The sequence below is a fragment of the Buteo buteo genome, chromosome 7, assembly GCF_964188355.1.
Source record: "Buteo buteo chromosome 7, bButBut1.hap1.1, whole genome shotgun sequence".
NCBI lineage: Eukaryota > Metazoa > Chordata > Aves > Accipitriformes > Accipitridae > Buteo > Buteo buteo.
Genome location: NC_134177.1, coordinates 28,794,640 through 28,819,273, shown reverse-complemented (window position 1 = coordinate 28,819,273; position 24,634 = coordinate 28,794,640). Strand labels below are relative to the sequence as shown.

The following is a 24,634-nucleotide window of genomic DNA, read 5'->3' as shown; positions in this document are numbered from 1 at the left end:
GCCTATCAGCAATCTAACATCAAAAATCTGCATTTCCTGACTTAATATTTCAGGAAATGAGAGTCTACTGCCATGTGTTAAGAGCCCAACAGATAAGCAAAGAGCAAGAGCTTGCTCAATCTGTTAGTTACATAACCACATAAATATAACAGTCACTTCTTAGCATCAGGTACTTACTCTGTAATTGGTATCACTTAATATAAAGCATTGTTCTCCGTTTCCCTTCTCAGTTTTAATGGTTGATGTAATTGCAGTTTTGCAAACCATGGTAGCATACAGATGCAGTTGCTTCTGTATCAAGTAAAGTAGGTGATGCTATTCATGATATGTCAGTGTAGGACTTTGGATGATCACAGAAAGAGGACCAAATTGTGGATGCAGGCAACTTGTCTGGTATCATGAAAGGAACAAATATTAAGACAGTCCTTGAGAGAAACCCACAGTACTTAAAAAAACCAAAAAAAAAAAAACCCACAAAAAAAAAACCAAACCCAAAACAAAGAAAAAAAACCCCAAAACAAAAAAAAAAAACAACACAAAAACCAAACCATATATATATAAAAATAATAATATCTTCCTACATGAATTATGGTTTTTATTTCAGGTACAGAAATTGCTGCAGTAATTAACCCAACTACCTGAATTTTCGTATGGGATAGGTAGAAAATTCCACTATAAAGAGAAACTGCAGATAGTGGGATGCAAAAAAAGTTACAAAATGTATTAAATAGTTTGAAAATTCACAACTGCTGTAAGGTGCATGTGTTGGGTGTTTGAGCCAGCACTTCAGCTACTCTTGCAGAGCTTGTGGGGAGTATCTGGTTTCACTGAGCATGCTCACCTGTGCAATAACAGACTTGGGTATGAGCTCCACCAGGCATTGGGGCTGCTCCTGTCTCTGCTTTATTTAGGGTGGAAAATGAGCTACTTTATATAAATAGCAATCTGATTAATATTGACCCTGCTAGAGAATTAAAATTGCTCCATCTTCTGTAGTCCTGGCTGTGGTGCCTAGCTGGTTGCAGTGCTATTTGCTGTGTTTTGTGTGTGTGCCCATCATAACGTATACAATCAGTCTTTGCAGGTCACTCACTATGTGCCTTTTGGATATAAATGAGATGATCATAAACTCAATCTGAAGCTGTGTTCAAACGGATTGCAACTAATGCACTGAGGACAACCGCTTAATTAGAGGAAAATCATAGAAAAGATGGTATGTAGGATGGGAATGAAAGTTTTCATTCACCCTTGCCTCAGGAGTTGATCAAACTCATATTACTTACTTTTTTCATTTTATTGTGTCCTGTGAGAACCCCTGCCTGCCACCTGGCCTCCCACTGCACAGAGATGAGCAGAATTGAAGATGTGGTGGAGGCACCAGACATGACAGCAGAGGAGTGAACTGATGCCTGTGGATTTGCCACTTGGTGTTACAGTTATCCCCTTAAGCTGTGAGGCAAAAAGCTTGGTGGATAATAGGAAAGTAAGCTTAGCTGGGGGAGTGAGGATCATCTCTGAAACACCTGCATGTCTGAATAATGCTTTCAGAGCTGGTCAGAAGAATATGAGTTTTCCTGCAAGAAATACTCATAAAATCTCATCTTTGTCTACTTTGTACTGGACACTGATGTTTCCAGTGTTGGGGGGTGGGGGTGGAGAGGAAAGAAATTGCTGTACTTCATTGTAAATGGTAAACAGAAGAGTGAAAGCTCCTGCTTGGAAATGCAGGTGAGGTCCTCATGAGAGCTGTTCTTTGAAATCCAAAGAAATGAATAAGGGATTAGCTCTGGTCCAAATATTAACTCAGATTTAGTAAACAAAGTGTGCTTTGATCTGCAATGAGGTCCCAACTAAAATGCGCTTGCAACTATTTATACCAGTGGTATTTAGGATCTCACTGTCAGTTCAGTGCAGGGACAGGATACTTCCCTTCCCTGGAATTGCTTCACCATGTCTCATTAACTCAGGTTTACTGGGACTTGATGAAAACCATAATCTCACCTCCCTGCCCACAGTGCCTTACTGTCTTTAACAGAAACAATCAAACACAACTCTGAGTTTCTCATTCTCCCCATGTGCCACTAAAATACAGCACAGTGTGCTGCAACATCTGTAGGTGATTCCATGCATGAAAGAGTATATTGATGCCTCTGCAAAATACTAGATTGGGGTCACTTCTGAAGCATTTGGTAATACTTCTGTTGAACGGAGAAGCATGCTTTTGTTTACAGTACATGCATTTCCTTTACTTAAAATGGATCTTTGAAAGCCTTCATTAGCTGTAAAACCAGGGTGCAAGCTGGCATGTGGATTCATTAATGTTCTGCTCATTTACACTGGTACAGATTTTGGCCTGTTTTCTTGCACCATGTATAGACAAATCCAGCAAGTTTGGAGGGTTCTCCTACTTCCCCCCAATGACTAGTATGTTCTTGGGAGCTTTGTGTTTTTACAAAACTGTTGGCCTATCCAACAACACAAGCACTTGAAGATGCACAGTGTGCATGCCATTCAAGTCAATGCAGTTATTTCCATTCCTGAAGTTAAGCACACTGACTACTTGGGCCAGCACACTGACAGACCTGGAATAATGGAAATATTTCTGGATTTCTTTTTTGTGGTGAGGACAAAGAAAGCACCAAAAAATGTCTGTTCTACTAAATTGACATATGCCCATCCCAGAAAGTAGCTGTGCTTTGCATGGGTTGAATTTATGTGAAGTTTTCTATTGCAATTACATAGGGAAAACACCCTAGTCTGACTGATCATAAGTGAATAGCTTTAACAGCAATTAGCTCTGCTGATAGGTTATTTGAACCCCTGCCAGAGATATTGATCAGGAAAAAAAGCTGTTTGGAATAGTGGCATCTGAAACAATTGGTTTTAAAACAGTCAGAAATATAGCTATTGATTGACTGAAGGGGATTCTTCTGGCCTGTCTCAGCAGGATGTTGTGGTGTGAACTTTGAGAATAATCTTTAAAGAAAGTTTTAAGAAAAAAAGAAAAATGCAGCAGGGATGATTGAATATCTTTCAGAGAAAATTATGGAGGAGTATAGGAAGCCAGGGTTGTTTTGCTGATTATTTCTCAGTCATCCAAATCTGAGATTGAGAACATTACCTAGATTTAATCAGGAAGATGTAAAAAGGGCCATTGTTCAGAATCTGTCTGGAAAGTCCAAATGCACATCACTTCCCTAGGAACAGTAATTTTCCTGGGACCAGGAAATGGCCAAGTCACATTTGCAAAGTGAGGAACATGGAAACTGAAAGTGTTCTGTGGTGTCTGGAACTAGGTGAACAGTCCCATGCTGGTGAGAGGGATTTTACCTGGATGGATTTTCTTCAGGCCTCTGATCATCTGCCTTAATTCATGCCTGCACAGAGGGATGGCACATGGCATTATATCAAACCTCTGCATGAGGAGAAATTTCAGGTAGTGAAATGGTTGACTTTAGTATTTTTCAGGGCAGTTAAAGAACAAATGTCTCTCTGTTTACCCCTTCTTTGTCAGCCAGTCTTTGCAAAAGCAAATAAATTTAAAGTACAGTCTGTAAAGACTCACAATCTAGACATTCAATTCATGCATTCAGGGTCTGTTATCATGCATAGTCTGATATGCATGAGGCAGTTGCGTCTCCATCTGCTGAACTAGGCAGTTGTTTGAAAGATGGTAACATAAGTTACATGTTGATGATGCTTATGTTGCTATGAATTGAAGGCAGACAGTTTCTAAATTGATCCTTCCTGCCTACATAGCTAAAACGAGCTTGAAACAGGGAAATGGAAATTTAACATTTCCTTTTAAAAATCTCTGCCCAAAGAGAATTGTGTGTCTTTCTCTTTCCTTCCCTTGCTTCAGCATAATGTGCAGTCTTTATTTGCCCTGTTTGCCTGGATCAGGTGGAGGTTGTATACCCTGGGCCTTCCTAAGGCTTGGGCTTCTGGGGAGGTTTGTGTTTGCTACATGTGTTGCAAGGTAGTGGAACTGATTCTGCTTTGGTTGAGGAAAGGAAGGGTTAAAATATCTTCCAGCCCTTGTGTCCTATATTCTGTCTGTAAAGAAACATGATGCTGTTCTTGAATTAACAGCCCTTGCCCTCTGTATTCTGGGCTGTTTCTTATTTAAACACTGTTAATTGTTGTTTATGATCATATAAAAGGTCTCTGAAAATGTCAGCTAAGACTGACATCCCTGTATCCTCAGTGCACATACAAAGTGGAACAGCTTACAGCTTTTCATGAACTTGTCTGTTTCTTTTCTTACCATTTCTCTTTTGGGAATGAGATAAGTGAGATGTGACAATGTAAAGTGGCTTTTTCCAACATCACACAAACTGCCTGTGACAGCTGGGAAAACTGACCCAGAACATCCAAGTCCCAGGCCAGGGCTCTCAGCCTGTTCTCCTGTGTTGAAGCACAAACTGGGAAAACCCAGACTGTGGAGCCCTGCTAAGCGTATTGCTGTCTCTCATCTTGTGCACTCAGCCAGCAACCACTGCAAGGCTGTATGAGGCTGATGGCAGTCTCTTTCCAACATAGTAGGAACACTCCTGTTTTGAGGGCTGAAGTGTTCTAAGCATGGTAGCTGTCCAAGCGTTGGACTTTGATTAGTGCAAAGCCAGTTCATCTGCTAGCTTGGCATACCCCTTCATTTCCAGTAATAGAAAAGTCCTGTGACTTTATGATAAACAGCTCTTCAGCTGAAGCATCTAGCGATTTGAGCATGGAAATTTGGCATGGAAATAGCCTTTTGTTACAACCATGTCTCTGAGCATTCCCATGAAAAACTGCTTTTGACCAGCAGCAGACTTGGAAAGTATTACCTTGCAGAGATTGCAACCCTGCCTGCAAACTGCAAATCTGCAGGTTTTTTTGCTACCCATGAATAGGATCATTATCCCAGACTAGTATTTGCAGGGCAGGAGCGCTTCAGAGCTCCTGCGATGGCTCAGACAACACTGATGATACCCATTTATAAACAGGGACGAGAAATGCCGCTGCTTCCCTGCAGGATTGTGCAGCTGTGCTGCTGCGGGGGGAGTGAGGGGCATGCTCCAGCGGGATGGAGGGAGGGTGCGTTGGTGGGGGCAGCTGCATACTGGCAGGATTCCCAAGAAAGCCCTTGTTTCCTGGTGAGATTTTAAACTGGCCGCCCAGGGGCCCTTCCCCGTGGCCTGTCTGGGTTCTGCCGGTGCCGGCTGTGTGGGCCTGCATCGCTGCGCAGGAGGCCGTTGGCCAGTCTCCTCCCGCCGCCCGCGGGGGCTGCTAGTGGGGTTCCTCTGGTCAGCCCTCGACGTTTTATATCCGAAACAAGCGGTCCGTGTTTCGGGGTGGCTTTAATAACCCAAGTCTGTCAGCGTCCCTCGGTGCTCCCGCAGGAACAGAGGCGGGCGGGCTGGCTGCGGCTGCCCAGGCGAGCGGGGGCCCGGGCTCAGGCCAGACCGCCGCCGGGCTGGGCTCGCCTGGGCTCGCCTCGCCTCGCCGCCGCTCCGCCATCGCCGGTGTCGGGCCGCCATCTAGCGGGCGGTGGAGGGGCTGTGCCCGGCCGGGCGAGGGCGGCCGTGGGTTTCAGATGTCTGTCGAGAGTGCCCGGAGATGCTGGTGGATTTACAGCAGGAGGCAGGGCGCTGGGCCCGTGTGCGGCCTGCTGCTCAGGCAGCACCCCAGGCAGGGTAAGCTCATCTTAGGCCCCCACATGGACCTGGCCCCCGAAAGCTTTGGGTGCTTGTCGGTCACTCTCTTCTTGGCTTTACCTCTCATACCTAAAGACTTACTACTTTGCAAAATGTCATAGTTAACTTTGGTACCTGAAGTGTGTGGAAAATTAGGCAGTATCAGTATTGCATCCACCATATTCAGTCAGATTCAGCCCAGTATTGTCAGTCTGAAACTTTCACAACCTACGCCTTAAAAATCATCATGAAATGGATCTGAAGCTTCAAATTATTAATGCAGATACACCTGGAGCTTTTATTTGCCCTGTGAGTCTTGGAGCCTTTTAGAGATGCCTCAAACTCCGAAACCTAATGAGATAACTGGTGGTAATCAGAAGACTTGCAAACCAGTGCATTAGTGTCAGTCTGTTGTTACAAGCTCTCATATGTAGTTAATGAGTGCTCACAACATACGGGGGAAACATTCAGCTCCACTGAAATGGAGGGAACAGCAAATGCTCCACACTCACTTCAATGGGCTGTAGTGGAACTGCAACAGGAGAGAGGGACAAATAAAGGCACTTTTAGGAACACAACCCAAGTTAATTACTGTGGTTGCATTTAGTGATCACAAACAGGACAGGGAATGCAGTAGGAGAAGGGAAAGCAGTAACAGAGGCAAAGCCCACTCTCTAAGCTATTGCCAGTTCAGGAGCATGGCAGTTCAGGAAGGTATGGAGCTGCAAAGCCTTGCACAGCAAATTTAGTTCCCTAATTTGTTCTGGTGTAGAAATTTCAGTAAAGGTGGGTGCTCTGGTGGGCAGGTTTAAATGTACATCATGGTCTGCTTAGCTTAGTAAATCCATCATATGGAATTGGTGACTGATAAAATAAGCACAGCCAACATAGCATGCTGGGGAGAAGAGCGACATGTACTCCTACATTAACTGATTGTTTGAAATAGTTTTATTTTCATTCCTCTCCCAGATTAGTAGCTAAAAAACCCAGCCCCCTCAACAGTAAAAACGTGCATAAATCAACAATAATGGTTTACAAAATGTACTGTGGTCCTTCTGACAAAGTTTAACTCCTAGCAAATGTACGAGATAGTCTGCCTTTAGGTGGCAGAGCTGGTTGTGGTCACTCAGTGTCTTTGTCTAAGCAAAGTTATTGATTGTACCCAACTCCACTGAAGCAATTCATAAGCAGGAAATACCAATACAGCAACCAGTAGCATTTTACGCAGAGCCACATCTGTGCTCCAAGCTGCTTACTGTAATACTAAACAGTACAAATCTGTTGATTTGATAATGCAATGTCAAATGGTAAATCTGGATCAGTGTTGCATATATCCAAGATTAAGCACTTCTGAGTCAAAGCCTTCAACTCTATTGAGAAAGAAACAGGCCTTAATTCTGATCTTACTATAGTGGTGTCAGTGAGGAGTTACTTTGCTGATTTCACAGACATTACATCATCTTTATTACATGGTAACTGAGATGACTGGGTATGTCAGCCTTGACTCTAACTCCAACAGTCACAGTTGTCTTAGTTCATTTTTCTACCAAGTCAAGTCACCCTTGTAATTGCTTAGGAAAGACTTGATGTGCACAGAATTCATCATGGGACTTGTTTCCTTGCAGAGGAAACCTCCTGTAAGCTGACTACATGTTCGAAAAACATATACTTGTCTACAAACTAACTAAATGAGAAATGTTGAACAAAGGCTAGTAAACTTCAAGACAAAACAATTACACTTAAATATGAATTTTATTGATAAGGGTATTTTGCTATAAATTAATAATGAGAATGAGGACATATAGTAAAAGCAGCAGTTAAGATAGTGAGTGCACAAGAACATGAAGGATTGGAGGGGATGACATCTGCTGCATGCTAGCCTCCATGGCTTACACATATTTTAGTCATATAATGAGGAGGAAAAGCCACAAACATATCTGAGGAACACAGGTGTGAATTTTCTCCTTTACTCAACTTGCTTAGCTGGTTCCATCACCTATTGAATCTCCAATGAAGAACAAACAAAATGAAGTCAGTGTTGTGTGACATAGAGGATGGCTCCATGTAGAGGCAGGACAGAAAGTGCTTCAGCACTAGAAAAGATGTGTCTTTGCCAGAAGTCAGTGCAATTGCTCTGTACATAAACAGTTGCCACCCCCTCCTCTCTAGTTCATAAGCCTTTACCCACTCACTAGAAGAGCCTGGCTCTCTAGTGCCCCACATTCAACAAAAGAAGCCAATAACTATGTTTTCACATTTAACTAAATTTGGGAGGGGTGCCTGGTTCACCTCTTTACTGTGGTCAGACTTACAGAAGGCTGAGCATTTCTACCCCACTCTCTGGAAGCCTGGCACTGTCCAGCTATCCACAACTGAGAATCCAAAAGTAACTAGTCACAGATAAACATATAAACTTGTGACTTCTGTAAGCACTGACATTTAATTCTGAACGGACTGTAACTGCTATACAACAGATTTAGTCATCCTTAACTGATAACTGTACACTGCAAAAAACAGTAGCACTGTACTGGCTGTGGACCTCCCATAGCTTTAGGGAGGTCAAGTATTGGGCCCTGGGTAGGAAAGTGTGTGCTTGGGAGCTATGCAGGTATAACTGGAATCACAGCATCATGAATAGCACCATTTAGAAATAAATGCCTGTTTAGGACTATCATTTAAATCTGTTTTGAAAATTATCTTGCCACACCCACTGCCTCATCCCATCACTTTGGTATCGCCTATCTGCAGAAGCTGCAATGGCAGTCCCTCTAAGCCCTGAAATCCACTCTGGCCCTGCTCCTTCAGCTCACACCAACATCTACACAAACTGCAGATATGTGAAGTACTGGACTGGGCAGAGAAAGGCTATTGAGTCGACTATGTATCCAGCTGGACATTATAGCTATGACCAAACCTCCGCTCTGTTCCTGAGCAACAGGAGGTACAGCCGTGTCTTCAGGAAGCAAGTCTACGAGCTTTAACAACCAGTGAATTCAAGTGGCTTATCCCCATGCTGCTGCTTTGTGCACCAAGACATTTCCCCTTCTATTTCTGCAGTGACATCAGAAAGCGTACAAGCACCTGCAATAAGATAACTGCTCTCTTGATTTTATGCTCTAGCACAGTTTTGTACATTTGCTTTCTAGCTTCTAAATGTCTTATGCTACCAGGATAGAAAAGTACCTCATGATTTTTTTATAAAAGAAGCCTATTGTTACCAAGATGGAACTGGAATCTTCAGCTTCAATTTGTAAATTTTTTTCCCTTGAGAAGGTGTAAGGTTATTTTTTTTAATGGAGACTTACTTCAATTTGAACTTTTAAAAAGATAATTTCTTGCTTTGAATTCAATCCAGAAAAGTTTTGCAACCAACAGAGTCTTTATCTTGTACACTTCACTTAAAGAAACCGAGGACCTAGATACAGTTATCTCCTGTATAGCGCAAGAGACATGTTCCCCTGTTGTGATCAAAAGCTCTTGGGGAAAAAAAAAAAAAACAAAACCAAAAAACACCTACACAGTAAAACTCTGAATTTAAAATAAATTACTAGCTGATTCACTTTGTGCTATTCTTTCACAATCATTATGAAATTCAAAAGACATCACAACGATGTTCAATTGTTTTATTCTCTTCTACCCCCTACAAGCTAAATATTACACAGGGAGAAGAGGAGATGGAGGCATTCTGCAGAACTAGTTATATTGCAAAGCACAAACTAAACAGCAGTGTAGACTTGTAATCAGCTTCAAGATTATCTCAAGCCTTAAAAAGGGTAGAAATGTTTGTTTGCTTAAGTTCCAGACAGTCATCATCTCTTTCTGGCCTCAAGGGTACCAGGGCTCTAAGAGAACTTCAGTAGTGTACTCCAATTTCTTTTGGTTTAGACTAATAATAGGAGACTTTTGCTTTAGTCCTCTTTTGAACCTCCAAGAAGTCCTTTCAGTACCTACCACTGGCAGAACACATGCAGCTTGTATTAATCTGTGAAAGGACATGCATGCTCATTGTTGTACTGCTCTGAGCCAAAGTTTCTTGAAAGAAGTTTAGGTTCTTTGGATTAGGCCCACTCTTAGTAATGCAGCCAGGATTACATCTGTCTGTTTACTTCCGATGATTTCAGTTTGTTGGGTTGGTCCTTAGAGTCATGAAAGCTTAATGTTTCCCCTGGCTACTGCCCAAACTCTTGTCTAAGACCTCTATTGCTTAAATATGTAGGATAGAGCCAAGACAGCTTTAGGATGAAATGAAAAAGGTTGGGGCTTGATCTAAGTTTATACGGGTGCAAGTTCTCATCTGTTTTCATCTTTCCTGATATACTTGAAACCCTGTGAACCTTAAGGAAATTAACCAACCTACTTCTGAATGAAAGCATAAGAAAGACTTAACACATTAAAACAGTATGAATACAGGAAGCTGAAAGTGGAAGTAAAAAACCAAGTCCTCTTAGAATAAAGAACTCAACTTAGGTACCCTGCCTCTTCTACCTGAATAAGAAAGCCATGCATTTCTTCAGAGCTTTCTTTCTCCTGCCAAGCACAGCTCAGCATGGATTATAACGGGATAAGGTAATAGGCCACATAACACACAACAGTTGCACTCCAGGTTACAGTCCATAGCATAGCAGCCTGCAGAAGCACATTGCATAAAGAATCAGGCATACAAGCAAAGCCAGCCAGGTTCCTTGAGTGTTTTCCTTAAAAAGTCAGGGACGGAAGAGGAGATCTGCTGAATGTGAGGGGGAAGTGTGCATAGAACAAACCCAGGCTCAGCTGTGCTCAAAACCAGTTCCTGGTTCAGGAAACCTTGGAGGCAGACATTCTATCCCAGCCATGGCAAGGTAGCTGATATCAAAGTGCCCGTGTGCAAGGTCTACTTGTGGTGTTTGTCTCTCTCCTCTTGACTACTACTGCCTGCAGAGGGGTTCTGGTAGGGCCAACAGGGCAAGGGTTGTTCAAGTTAGTTCTCCTGCAGACCCTGCAGAGTAATAGCAGTAATGAGCAGAGACACTAGACAATGGCCTCTTCCTCAGCAATGCAGTTGGTACAGTGTCTGAGGTGACTGTTCTACAGACAAGGAAGACTGCTTGCAAAGCTAAAGATCCATTACTTCCATCTGACCAGAGAAGAGTGATTCAAGATAAAGAGGGAGGTGGAACAACAAACATTGGTCTTCCTTGCCACCGGTCATTGACATTTCTGGGAGAATAAAAGAACTGAGGAGTGCTGCTGCTTCTTAGTGGTTTGCTTCTATGTTCTCGAAGACAACTTCACCTGGATGGTGTAAGAGACAGGTATAGGACTCCATCTAAGAAAATACACTACCATCTGCAGGCAAGTTTGAAAAAAAATCCTCAAGCATGGCAGACTACCTAATGCCAAGAAGTTTCTGCTGAGCTGTATGTTTGTCTGTGGAATGTTTAGAAGCCAGTAGTACCTACATACTAATGCAGGGCTCCTGTAAACCTCCTATTTAGACCAGATTTTAGGCCCCCCCCAAAATCTATTTTTTCTATGGTGTTTACAATAGCAGTCTGTTTGTAAAGCTAGTGACTGCTACCATGTTATGTTGGTGTTCCCATTGATCCTTATCAGTACAAATACTTATAATTCCAAACATCAGAACAGTATTCAAGAGCAGCACATGCCATCTCTAACCACTTAACTAAATGGTGCCTTTAAACTCCCCTTAAGACAGTTAAGAATCAGTTATTAAGATGTCACTACTGAAAAATAACTATTGCATTTCTTAAAGTTTAACAACATTGCCAATATATTATTGCACACAATAAAGGGTTTTGGAACTACAAAGATAAGGAACGGGTAATCTAGAAGACCCAGAATAATGATCCCAGAGCCATTCCAGTCGCTGCTCCAGCAAGCATGCCCAGTGCAAGATCTCCATCGCTGTCACGGTAACGCTCTCGAATGATGACATGGTTTGCAGGGGGTTGGCCATAAGGTCCTAGGTAATGAGAGATTGTTAGGAGGAGGGCAAAAGAAATGTATATCTTAATACCATGTGTTGTAATTTCAAAACATGCCCATTCTTTCACCCTTTTCCTTCCACTGAACACTAAGATGATATCAGCTACAAAGGTAGAACACTTGTCTGCTTTGGATTCAGCCTCCACATCTACTAAATAAATCCAGAGGCCTAGCAACACTTCTAGCCTTGTAAGAAAAGCTCATCACAAATGTAAATCTGAACGTTGTTCTGCCATTATATTAGCAAAGAACCTACGAATTACTCGTATCATTCTATCAAACACTCAGTGGATTTAATGCAAGAAATGGGTCTAAAAATTGACTCAACCTTGAAGTTAAGGCAAACAGTGTAGTTCCCCCACCCCACTTCCCCCAAAAAATAATCTTTGGCAGCTTTAAGCTAGTGATTTGTCAGAAACTGGGTATCAGTTATTCACTCTACAACTACTGCCTACTACTTCAATTGAGCCTTCACATCCTGGACTGATCTGTTGTGTGGTGACATCTGCTATGTTTCTTTTCAGATGAAGATTGGCCCAGTAGTAAGGAATTAACCTAAGACTCAAGAAACCAGCAATTGACCCTTCCTCTGCAATAGACTTGTACAAGCTCCACCTGTCATATTTTGTGACTTAGCTCCTACTTGCAAAGCAAACATAATAGTACTGCTTTCCCTTCCAGACACTTCAGGAAGACTAAATGTTCTTGAAGACACTGCAATGTTTTTTGTAAAAGATACTGAAGTAATCCAACTAGTACAACTAGAAAAGGCTCTTAATGATGCATGACTGGGAACATCTTGAGAAGGATTATGTCAATTCAGAGAATAAGCAATGAAGCCAAAAGTGCAGGGGTTAAGTTAGTTGCTAGGGGTGAACTTGACCCCTAAGATTTAGTTGCAGTAACCCTAGTGAAGGAAAACATCAAGGCGTGGTTACTATGCCCAACCTATAACTAGTATCTTAACACACTGGACTTGCAAACTATTTAGGAGAGTTACTGTTTAATGCTTCATTTTTATCATACAGGTTTGATTTCCAAGGCCTGCTGGTAGTTTTTAAAAATGGTTCTTGGGACTTTCAACAAGCTGCTGCTTTTCAGCTGCTGAGAACCAACAGAACCCACCTTCCTCTGTGTTTGCATATATATGGTCTGTATCTTAGGTCTTCACTAACTCAGATGTGGAAAGCTTTAAAAGCTTTAGGCTGATGCACTTCCCTTGTAATAAAAAATGGAAAAGGCAAATGAAATAACCTGACAAGTATCAAATGGAAAAAAAAATCTCCCTCAAAACTGAAAAAAAAATTTCTAAACAGAGATTCTTGTTTGCAGAGGCAGATCATAAACAATTAGTAAGTTAAATCTTCTGATTTATATTACCGATACTACTCTAAAGCCCCAATTCTGTAGGATTGGGGCTCTCTGTGCAAAGCTAATCCTAAATTAAGGTCACTAAGCTTAAAAGCACACCATAAAATTGTACTCTCTTTCCTCTTTTATCGGGATTGAAAGCTCTACAGACCTGAACAGAGCAATAGAAGACTTCACAAGGCTGTACTGCCTTACAATTCCAGCATGTGGGGAAAGAACCAGTTATAACCACGCTTTAGGAGTGGATTTACCTTTGAAATTTGCATTTAATTCTGAGGTCATAACTGAACATCAGTGTTGAAATAATTAAGCTAGATATAAGAGCAACAGATTAATCAAAAGCTCCATCAATGCCCAATATGGAGTACTGAATTAATCTTGTTCTGGCTCTTCTATCTTTCCTTAGAAAAGATGCTGCCTACTGTAGTTAGAGTTCATGAAGTAATTTAAATATGTTGGCATCACATCAGGAAGCTTAAATCACTTAATACAAATTTCACTGCACTCACTTTATTGTGAAAGGGTAGGGGGACTTGGTTCCAGTTACAAGTCAGGTTTCTTTCTATCACTCTGTTGTGCAGGAGTGGTGGGTGGTAAAGGGTGGTGACTAATAGAATTAAAGCCAGAAAGACTGACTCAAATAGCTTCTATAGGAAGATGAAGGATACGGTTTATACTGATTACCTCGGTATGGATACTGATAGGGAACAGCATAAGCTTGTCCATTGGAGGCATAGAAGACTTGAGGACCAGCGGGAGGATACACACCATTGTACTGATCGTAGCCATAGCCATAAACCTGGTGAAATTAAAAATGTCCGTTACAAAAGTATGCTTTGCTATGTATCCGATTAGGCACTTTGTTCGATTCTCCCTCATTTCTAATGCAAAGTTTCATGAAAATATCCAGTCTGTACTGATACAGTCTATCTACTCCCTGGAAAGGATTCAGAACAGCTGCCTGAAAAAATAAGTGCACCTAAGCAGCATTCGCTGTCCACCCTTCCTGGATGGTGAATGGCAGAGGCAGGGCCTGGATCATCAGGCAGCCACAGCAGCCTTACCAGCTTCTCCTCTCTGCCCTCAGGCTAACAGCAGCTCTCTGGAGAGCTCAAAAGTGCCAGGCAGCCAGCAGCTGATCCCAGGAAACTCCAACCAACCTTCCTCTAGTACACTGCAAGCAGATGTCAGACTCAGGACAAATACTCCGTAGCTGTGTGTTTTGGAAGCAATTTTGTTTTCCAAAAGAGGAGGCCTGCTGCTAGCCCTGATACAGCTCCCACTACCACATCTAGTTCTTAACAACTATTTCTAACAGTGAGGGGCTGGAGCAGAGCACCTATAGTGCAACAAGTGATACTGCCCCAACAATCTGTTTGTGTATCACTGCATGTCATTCAGAACATCCAGAAATCCCCAATGTATACTTGTTCGGCCCCAGTGCTGCTCCTTCTCCACTGCAAAAGAACTGTGCATCCAGGAGCTAAAGTTATTGTGTTGCTATGACATCTTGGATACGATAAAATCCTTATGTGTTAAAAGTGACAGCTCCAGTCATTAAATCCTATTTTTAAAACTCCTGATTTTATATCCTTCCAGTGCTTACACAATGTGAAAGTGTAGTCACACCTCCTTATGGTAAAAGCTGCACAGCCAATATTTTTCAAGATTAGCCAAATAACTTCTGCTCTGTCTCTAAGAAGCTTTATTTTCCAAGTTCACTAAGGAGCCATCCCTTTATATACCTCCCAACCAAATCTGCCTCACCCCTTTCAAAGGAAATCCATCTCAAATAGGAGTGACAATAGATTGTTAGTGCCTTACTCTCACTCCCCTTTTGCACAAAGCTCAAAGCTGGATCTTACTGTGAAACACGGCACTTTGGGAGTACAGTTTGAATGCTTGAAGGATGGCTGCTTCTGCCACCTCGCTTATTTTAATGCTTCCTGACCGCAACTCTTACCTCAGGTGATGGTGTAGCATAAGCTGTATAGGGAGGAGGGGCTGAGGAAACGGCTGTCTCATCATACATCACATCAGATCCCATGTAGCCCTAAACACCATGGAAAGATAGCAGTTATCACCTTTTCCTACAGCCAGCCAGTTCGAGTAGTGCAAGGATTAAAACTTAATGACCCCGAAGAAAAAGTAACCTTTAGACATGCTGCATGTTAAGAAAGCACTGAGTACCTTATAAAGCACTGTAAAAAGAAACTACTTGGAGAGCAGACCTAGGAGAATACAAATGCCTGATCAACCACAGGAAGGAGCCATAAAATTTCTTACCTGTGTGTGTGCATGCATACATGCACACCTGTATATGCAAGCACACCGACTCCTTCCATCACTTTATAGCCTAGGTTTTAGAAATTACCCTCTTGTTCATCCTCCATTTTCAGATAAAAACGTCTTCACAACTAAGCTAGCTGCTTCCTGGCACCCTAGAGTGGTATCACCAAGTTCTGCAAAAGCAGATAAAGGAATCAGTAGCCAAAAGTGGCACCTGAACATTTTAGCTAAACGCTGTCATAGTTCTTAGCCACCTCTCACTTTTGGCTGTGAGAAGACTTAAAAAAAAAAAAAAAATACAGTAAGAGAGGTTTAACTGTAGGGATTTGGGGGCTTCGTTGGTTTTAGGGAATTACTTTGCAAATGCCACCTATAATTCTCGTCCTTTTTGAAGACAGCCATGAGGCAAAGGTGATAACTTACTTGAATCCGTCTACAAGGAGATCTCAAAGATAATTAAAGATTTGTTACAGTAACCTTGTATTCTTGCACCTAATATCAGAAATCTACAGTGATGCTCTTAGTCAGTGTCTTATCCCAAGAAAAAAAAACCTTTTTTAATTCACAAGTGAACACTTTAATAGCTCAACAGAGAATGTTCCTATTGTCTCTTGTACCTGGACTGAAGAAAGACTTTTGAGGGCATACTATGGCCATATCCCAGGTCTAACTTGTGGTGGAGATTCTAAGGATCGCTTGAAACACACTGTTGAAAGCACTATATGAAGAGGCAGGTACTTCCACCACCCAGGAAAAAGTCCAGCAAATGCTCACATCATAGCAGTAAATGTATTCTGTTCTGCTACAGGGAACTCTGTACAGGTATATGACACAAGCCTGCAAACATCTGTAAATGACGTAGTTCTCAAAGCTAGGGTGATCATCCTGCTATTCCAGTAAAGTTATGAGGTGCTGCTGGATGCTTGTTATTTTTGAAAGCTGTGTCAGACATCTACAGATGGACTCAAACCGGTTAGTTCAAGTCCTTGTTGGAGACCTTTAATAGCTTTGGAAAGTGCTATTTATGATACTACTTATGCAGAGAGCTACCTGCCCTACTTTCCGTAGCAGGGGTCTGCCTTGGCTGACAAAGGTAATGCACTGGCAAGTTTTGAATGCCATCTAGCAGGGCTGGCAGCTACGTGTCAGAGACATGAAAAGCAGCAGTTCCTAACTCCTGAAACCAGGAGTCACTGTCTCACACATAAGCAAGATAAAGCCCCTAACTCTAGAGCAGACAGACCATGAGTGTTATGTCCTCTGCATGAGGACAGTTCCTTCACTTCTCATTTAACACCATGAAGCAGCATAGCATGGCTGCAGTCAGAGGCAATCATGTCCAGGGTAGTTTTGCTATAACAAGTGTTTACTTTGGGTATCTACAGATCTCAGTTATATCATGTGACAGATGCCTCAGTACAGTGGCAATGTTAATGTGACCCATCAAAAACTGAGATAAACTTCTACAAAACCCAGCATTTTCCCATGAAACAGAAACATCTCAGGTTGGTTCAGTCTAGCCATGGAAAGGCTAGTGCTGAAGAGTACTCTGGAAGGCAGTCTGGAAGAAAACCAAATTAACAATACCCACAAGTGGATGGATGTGGTTCCCCAAAGACAGTTCTCTAGAGAACTCCAAGACTCACAGAGAGGCTTTTATGATTCCTGACCTCTTCACTCTCCACAGCTAGCGTGCTGATGCAGAGATAATATACTGCTTCCCAGGACGCCTGCACACACCTCCACCTCTTGCTGCTCCCCTAGTCTCTACCAAGAAGCATCCCACAATGTAACAGATCTACATTAACAAACAGCTTCTTTGCAGTAAGCTTCCTTTAGCACTACACGTGGTAGGCAACAAACCCTAGAAGTGGAAAGTGCATTTTTACTGGATGCAGAAGATTTTACTTTTTGCCCACAGCCTCAGTGCTAACTTCCCTTACAGACTAGCTTCCCATTCACTTCAACCCAAAGAAATCATTCCCTGAAATCATTCACTTCCACCCAGCATGTATTTGCCTGGACTTGGCTGCAAGGATGACATGTGCATGTGATCCAGAGGATTGTTCTTCTCCCCACCCACAAGCCTTACCATCATGCTCATAACCCTGTTTTTCTCTAGTAGAGAAGGATGGAACATGATTTCAGAAGTAAACTGCTGGACCACACATAACGCTGATATGCTGCTTCTCTATCAACGTAAAGCCTAGGTAGTACACTTACTGTGTTTGTTCTGGCATCCTGGAGAGCAATTTTCCATGCCCTGCAAAAAAAAACCCAAAAACATTGTTTAGTGGAACACTGATAAAAATTAAGGCCACCTTTTCTTTTTAGGACTATGAAAAAGCCAAGGTTAGCAACTAGAGGTACTGCAGGAGCAGAGTTTAAGATACTGCATATGCCAAAGCCTAATGATACACTAAAACGAATGCACAAAGGTGTTATACCAAGATTGAGAAATAATTACTTTCTTTGCAGAGCTGCGGAGGAACACAAGAAGAAATAGATGCAGTTTTGAAGGTCCTCACTGCAAGCACAACAGCTAGGTAATATGCAGCCATGCTCAGGATAAGGTAAGAGGAAGAGATGCACCAGGGAAGCTGTATCTCCTGCCTGAACAGTTGCATCTGTGCTGACTAGAGAGTGTGGGTCTTGACGCTATTACAGTTTGAACAGAAGGTACATATACTTCACACAGATACTCCCATGCCGTGTGGCTAGGAGCATGCTCGATGCACCACGCATACTTGGCAAACACTGATGATAGAAGTTATCTAACTATACATAGCCAAGCTCAGTTGAGAGTTCACAATAATAGAGTATTCTTCCCTTCACTACTGATTGGGATCTCCTTGGGCTAAGGGAATGGGAAAAGTAAAAAAAAAAAATCTGTTCATCAAGTCTTGCATTAACCATATTAATAAGATTCTTTTACTCCTCCTCACCCTTCAGTGTTTTTAGTGACTTAACTTGCAGTTAGTTTGCATGAGCTAGACAACTTCTTATAGGAGAGCTATGTTTTATCACTGAAAGACTGCTTTTACTTGCTTGAAAACTTTCTTAAAACGTGTCTCTGAAGGTCTGAAGGCAGGAAAATAATTAGGGAGAGAAAAAGAAAGATAAAAGAGGAAGAGGCTGCAAAAACCAATATTCTCTGGTAGACTTACAGGCAGTCATCTGCACTTTCTGCACAGAGGTTGACTGTCCTCCCATCGCGGCAAACAATCTGCAGTAAACAGTCTCTCTGCTTCCCCTCTGGAGGCTGGAAATCTGAGTCAGAAAAAAGAGATGAGTTATGAAATATCTATAACCAGAATTTCATTATTGCATTTACAAGAAGGGAGACAATTTATGCCAAAGTCTGGACAAAATAAACTAGGGCCAGTTGTAGCTGCTTTCCATGGCATCAGAACAAATTACAGAAGAAAATAACTTGTTCTCACTCTTTAGAGTGTCCTGGAAGTAAGTAGCTCTGAACATTATTCCTAAGAAATGCAAGTGTCTTACAGCCGAACCAATCCATACTTAGCAATAAGTACTCTCCAACACTTGTGTCCTTCACTTGTGTCAGCATCAAGTGGAGTACTAACAAATGCTAGAAGTTAACTTAGTAATACTTGAAAAAAATCTGCTAAGGTTTCCAATTTCTAGTCCTGCCTCTCACTCCAGCTAGCCATAATTACTATAATTACACCAGTAACACTCTATAATCAGACACAGAAGTCTACTGTGAACATCCCATTCTCACGTGCATGCCTGCCACCTGCATATATGGTACACTGTCCTCACTTAGTTTTAAAAGGAAGTATCAAACCCTAACCTAATCTATCACATGGTGATACCACGCCCTGGGTGTCTATAAGGCAATGTAGCAGTTGGTTGGGTTGGGGTTTTTTGGGGCGGTAAGGGGAGTGGGTTTTTTTTTTTAACAACAATGAAGTTGCACACTTCTTGGTACACGTTTACTTCTGCAGTAGTGTTGTAAATGGTATGCTGAGCAGGCGCTGAAGTTGTAAAGAATCCCTGAATACACAAATCCTGAAGGTTTCATTATTACCTCGACATTCATTCCCCACTCTGAGGTTGATGCAATGGATTCGCATGTGGATTTTATCTTCTATATCATGGCGATTTTGATCATCATAGAATATTAAGCGGCCATCAGACCACAAGTCAAACCAGTTCTTTTTCCAGCGCCGTAGAATAGTACCTTAAAAATCAGACAGTCACTTTTGAGGGCACATATTGGGAAGTATTTGTGTGCTAGGAATTAAAAAATAAACCAAGAAATCCTTCACAGTTGCCCCAGACATTCTGAGGTACCAAGCAAAATCCTGTACTACAGCATCCCCATTTCAGAACATTACAGAATTGGGTCCCATATTTTATCTAGTATTCAAAATCACAACTGAGTTTATTTAAGTGCATAACCTGGTGCTTTAATTCTAACTCACTGCAAGAACAAGCAGAGGGCATAACTAATTGAAGACATTAAGTTAAGGTGTCAGGTAAAGTTTCCAAGTCTCCACTTGGAAACTCCACTCCACTGTATACAGCACTAATTACAGAGCAGCATCTGAAGCTGAATGCCAGTCAGACACCTCAGATACGGTATATCCTGTTCCCACTGGTATACCCAAAAGGTCACATGGAAATACTGTCATGACAGGTCATTTTGTGAAGAGTCCTAAAGGTTAAAAAAAACAAAAAACAACCCACAGAGCTAGAGACGTGTTTTAAGAAATAGCTGGGAGTTACTAAGTTGCTCTGATGTTTTTTGAAGAAGTTAGACACACTGGGGAGAAAAGGAGGTAAAAGGCCCATGACTTACTTTGACGGAGCAGCCATCCGCTCTTCACAAATGCCATTGTTGCTTAATCTAGTGGACAGAAGAGGAGAGTGAGGGGGAGAAAAGCAGTCTTCAGTATTTCACAATAATACACTAGAAAGAGGCATCTCAAAGCATAATAGCATATATTATAGCTGCATGTACCCAGCTAGTATTGCAGAGAGACAGTAGATCTCAGGTGAAGATATTCAGTGAGGCACAACTAGTATTCTAGGACTTAACAAATGAAACAAATGTAGCAATCCAACATCACTATCAGAGACCACTTCTAACTAGAAAACTCACAAGCTTACAGCTACCGCTCTTGCAACATGGGGAAGAGAGACTGGAGCCACTGCTTCCTGACTCACCACCAGTTCCTTTCAAAGCTGTTCTCTTGACATACATGTGCTTCCCGTATTCTGCAGTCTCAAGTTACTAAGCTCCCTCACTTCTTCCCTACCCCCCTTTTTCTGTACTTCCTCTTCTGTTTTTTTCATTCACTGGCTCAAAGTCCAGCCAAAACAAAAGCTGAAACAGTTTAAACAGGAAGGAGAAAGCTGTTTTTATGACTTGTATTTCTTCCAAATCATTACTAGCTCCCTCCAAGATGAATTGAAATAAGTAAAAGTTAAGCCCATAAAGTGAGATTCTCATTTCTCCTCAACTTTTAAATGAAGCCTGAAATGGCATAGGAAGGACCCTGCATTAAATTCACGTTATCACACATGACATTAAGCACTCGGCCACTGCACTCTGGTTTATGAGCATGTAAAGAAAAGAGATCAAGCATAGGATATATTGGAGGACAAGTTTTTATTTTATAGCATAATGGTGTTCTGACTATTGTTCTAAAATGGATTAATAAAAACACAACTATCTGGATGCAACAGAACTAGAAAAGCAAGAACGGAAGCATTTGAAGCCTCCCTTGAGAAGGCTGCCTTTTTTAGAAATTATCTGTGGGGCTTGTAAGCCAATATGAGAGACAGATACTTAAACCTACCAGATAACAGTTCTACTTGTAGCAGCATAAGAACCGGGGGGGGGGGTGTGGGGTGGGGTGGGGTGGCATAGTACATTTGATAGACAGAGGAACTCCCCCAAGACCAGGAATGTGCTTAAAGCTGAGAGGGGAGGGAGGGAGAAAGAGAAGGGAGTTTTGTTATCTTCTAGTAAAATATAAAGTTAATAAGCATCCACTTATTTTCTGCTAGATGTATATAGGCCATCTATTGGGTATTACTTGTAGCTGTGTCCTCTTCACAGTATTGGGCAAATACTGTAACACACAAGTAAAGACTATAGCCAGCAGGATTTCATATTGAAGGAATGCCACATCCAGCACAGGCTTGGGTGTGATGGTGAGAACCACCTGCAGGTAAGGTTTAAACTCCAAGATAAACCTCTTACTCTTGCCTTCTGTACCAGCTTGCTGGGAAAACAAACATTTAGCTGGCAGCCCGTTGAAAGAGCATGTCGAACTCCTATCCTGCTTTAATCCTGGTCACCTGGTCCTGCTCTAAGGTCTAAGCATGCTGTTGTCACCTGCCTACAGAGAGAGCGCTTCAGAAATAGTGGCCAATTTATTCTTCCAAAGTAACAAAGCAGTACAAAGGACCTGAGCCTCTTTCTCCCACCAGCCCAATCTATGCTCCAATCCGCCTAGATTCTCCTTTACAAGGAAACAGTCTTCTTGCTCTTCATTTGCACAGGAATGGGTCTCTGCAATGGTGCTTCCATGTCTTCCAGTTTGCCCATTAAGGTGGAATCACTGTGTATTTCCAGAGGCCTTTTAATAGTCTAAGAGCCAATAAAGAACTTGCATGAACTTCAGTTCTGTTGCAAGTGCTAGATTAGGCCGTTGAATGTTTGCTGCTGCCTTTAAACTTACTCTGTGACACAACAGCATAATTAGATTTAACTTAGACATATAAAGGGGAAGAAATGAAGAAGAAAACATTTCTCTTGACAAATCAAGTTTTGCCTGTGACTTCAGAATGGCTCACAATCAAAGTCCCACATTACAGAATGTCTCACAGCTATCTAGGGCTACATCAGCAAGACGCTTCACCAGCTGCACACCTTGCATGTAATCTCAGATGCAACAACGACATTTTCCCAACACAGAATTTAAATGCCCAAAACTTCAGCTCTGCATAGAGAGCAAGGAGTCACACAGAACAATCTGTCAGCACTGAAGTAGGAGGTGCAAAAACAATTAGATATTCTTCTCTGGTCCTTTTTAAGCACAAGCACTCCCTTGAAGTCCTATACAGTATTCACAATCAACCTACATTATGTTTAAGAGTATTTGCAGAGCTAGAAGATAGCCTTGCAAGATCAGTTGCAACTGAGTATTATTTGCTTGTTAAACTAGCTCAGTGCAACCAACGTGGAAAATGGGATTTAAACAAAGATAAATCTATTTATCACCAACCTCAATTTAAGTTCCTTTGTGACTGAAATCTAAAAGTAGTAGCACCCTAAACCAAATACAAGGTGAGAGTAAATGCAGCAAAGGGGTGGGGCTATTCCTTCCTGCTCCCTGGCATAGCAGTTCTCCTTTTTTTGCACAGAATATAATGCGGAATATCCAACAGTCTATTCCAGTTCACTTCTTGTTCTCATACTCAGTTGGCTGGTAGCAAAAGCAAACTTCAGAACAAATCAAGTGTTTCTACCTGCAGCTTGTAATTACTAGAGTGATTTTGATTAATGCAGTCAAACTAGCAATGGACCCGATTCTGCAGTCCATGTAGATAGAAGAGGCTTAGCCACACAGACCTAACTACACAGCCAAGTCCCAGGCGACTGGCTGTGCCCACTGACACCTCTCTGTTCCTTTATTCCCAAGACTTCAGGTAGAGAACCATACAAAGCTCAGAGGAGTGTTCGAGTGTAACCCTATTTGCCCCCCTCCCCATTGAAACAAAGCAAGTTTTCTATTTTTGGAACTTTCTGACTCTGCAACTAGCTACATGCAGGCCTTTTTCCCATGAAGGTGTGTTTATTTTTTACTAGCCAATGCCTAGTCCTCCTGAGAGATGTGGCTCTCAGTTCAAAACCTGCCCATACCCGAGCGAATCAGTGCTCAGGAACGAGCAGTTTGGAGAAGCACCATCTCACCTCTTCCCTCTCCCACCGGGACCAGCTCAACCCGACAGGCCTCCTGGGGGCAAGCTGGCCCCAGGCCCGCGCTCGATCCCTCCCTCCCCTCCTGCCCCGCCGTGACGGCAGGCAGCTTGCCCACAGCTGGGCCTGGCCAAGGCAAAGCGGCAGCTCCGCTCCCCGCGCCCCCCCCCCCCGCACCCGGGGGCTCGCACGCTTCCTCCCCGTCACCCGCCGCCGGGCAGCGGGCGGGCGCGTCGGGCTCGCCCCGCAGAGGCCGCCGAGCCCTGCCCTGAAAGCCCCGTCTCACCCTCCGCGCACCCGGCTGCCGGGCGGACGGAAGGGACCCCGCCAGCGCTCCCCCGGGGGAGCCCCTTCCGGCCCCGGCAGCTCCAGGCCCGCCGACCGCGCCGGTCCCGGCCTGCTCGGCGGTCCCGCTGACCTTCGCGCGGCTGGCGGCGGTCGGGCCGGGCCGGGCCGGGCCGGGCCGGGCAGCCGCAGAGAGCCGTGCCCCCCGCCGCCCCCCGCCGCCGTGCCCGGGCGGTGGCGGGGCGCCGCCGCACCTACCTGCCGCTGCCGGCCCCGCTCCCGCCGCCGGCCCCGCTCCGCCAGCGGGCAGCGCCAGCCCCGTCCTGACGTCAGCCCGCCGCGCCGCCCTCGGCCCCGGCCCCGGCCCCAGGGCGGCGGAGGCCGCACGGCCCGGGCTCCCACCGCCGCCGAAGCCGGGGCCTTGCGGGATGCGCAGTGTTTGCCGTGGGACCCCGTGGCATTTGGTGGGAACGTGCCTGTCCCTGTTTGGATCCCTCCACGGGGGACGGTGTGGTGCGGGACAGTGCCCCAGTTACGGTTAATGTCTTCCCCAAGACACGACAGTTTCTCACTGTTTTAAATGCGTCCCTTGCTGCCCAGGTTAGCAGTTGGCACAGTGTCAGCCGCATCACACTGAGACACGTAGACGTTTTTCTTTTCTCCCTGTCTTACGATTATGAAAGGGACATTTTCTGATCTCATGGCAGGGAACTGCAGCAGAGAATGACAGAGTTGCTTTCTTCAAGCGGTCACACAAGTACTCAAGGACAGAAAAGGCCAGCTAGTCTGTGACCTCTTATATAAAACAGCCACAAATTGCATCTTGGTGATTCTTGCATGACAGCTCTAAACTCTATTTGGGTCAGTGCTGCCCACACACTGCAGAATCTGAACTGATGGAGAATGCAGTAGTTAATTATCTTCACGATCCAAATTGTGTTCTCCATTTCTAACTCAAAATATATGAGATAGTTACAGTTTAAAATGAGGAAAACCTCTTACGGAGATGTAATATTTCCCCTGGATGATGGAACTTCACAGGCTCATACTGGTAACATAGGAGGGA

At 43.3% G+C, this 24,634-nt stretch overlaps 1 protein-coding gene and 1 long non-coding RNA gene across 2 annotated transcripts in view; one reads left to right on the top strand and one right to left on the bottom strand.

Moving 5' to 3' along the window:
* The window catches only part of LOC142032829 (uncharacterized), a 53,113-nt gene that overhangs the window by 10,535 nt on the left and 17,944 nt on the right, over positions 1–24,634 (top strand). The window contains exon 2 of the long non-coding RNA XR_012651009.1: positions 17,799–17,893. This is a non-coding gene — a long non-coding RNA (uncharacterized LOC142032829). The remainder of the gene's footprint in view (positions 1–17,798; positions 17,894–24,634) is intronic.
* Positions 11,397–23,921, bottom strand: PLEKHB2 (pleckstrin homology domain containing B2). Its single transcript, XM_075032003.1, has 8 exons — positions 23,827–23,921; positions 20,152–20,199; positions 19,378–19,530; positions 18,488–18,590; positions 17,544–17,583; positions 14,995–15,084; positions 13,716–13,830; positions 11,397–11,637 (listed from the first exon to the last, which is right to left on the bottom strand). Exons 2-8 carry the CDS (start codon positions 20,186–20,188, stop codon positions 11,501–11,503), a joined length of 675 nt encoding a protein of 224 aa, XP_074888104.1. The 5' UTR covers positions 20,189–20,199; positions 23,827–23,921; the 3' UTR covers positions 11,397–11,500.

Excerpts from the sequence above, each read along its gene's own strand:
- PLEKHB2 (XM_075032003.1), bottom strand. The coding sequence starts at position 20,188 with ATGGCATTTGTGAAGAGCGGATGGCTGCTCCGTCAAA. Across the intron at positions 19,531-20,151 it reads CGGATGGCTGCTCCGTCAAA|GTACTATTCTACGGCGCTGG; the intron begins GTAAGTCATGGG and ends CTGATTTTTAAG. Across the intron at positions 17,584-18,487 it reads GAAAGTGCAGATGACTGCCT|GGCATGGAAAATTGCTCTCC; the intron begins GTAAGTCTACCA and ends TTTTTTTTGCAG.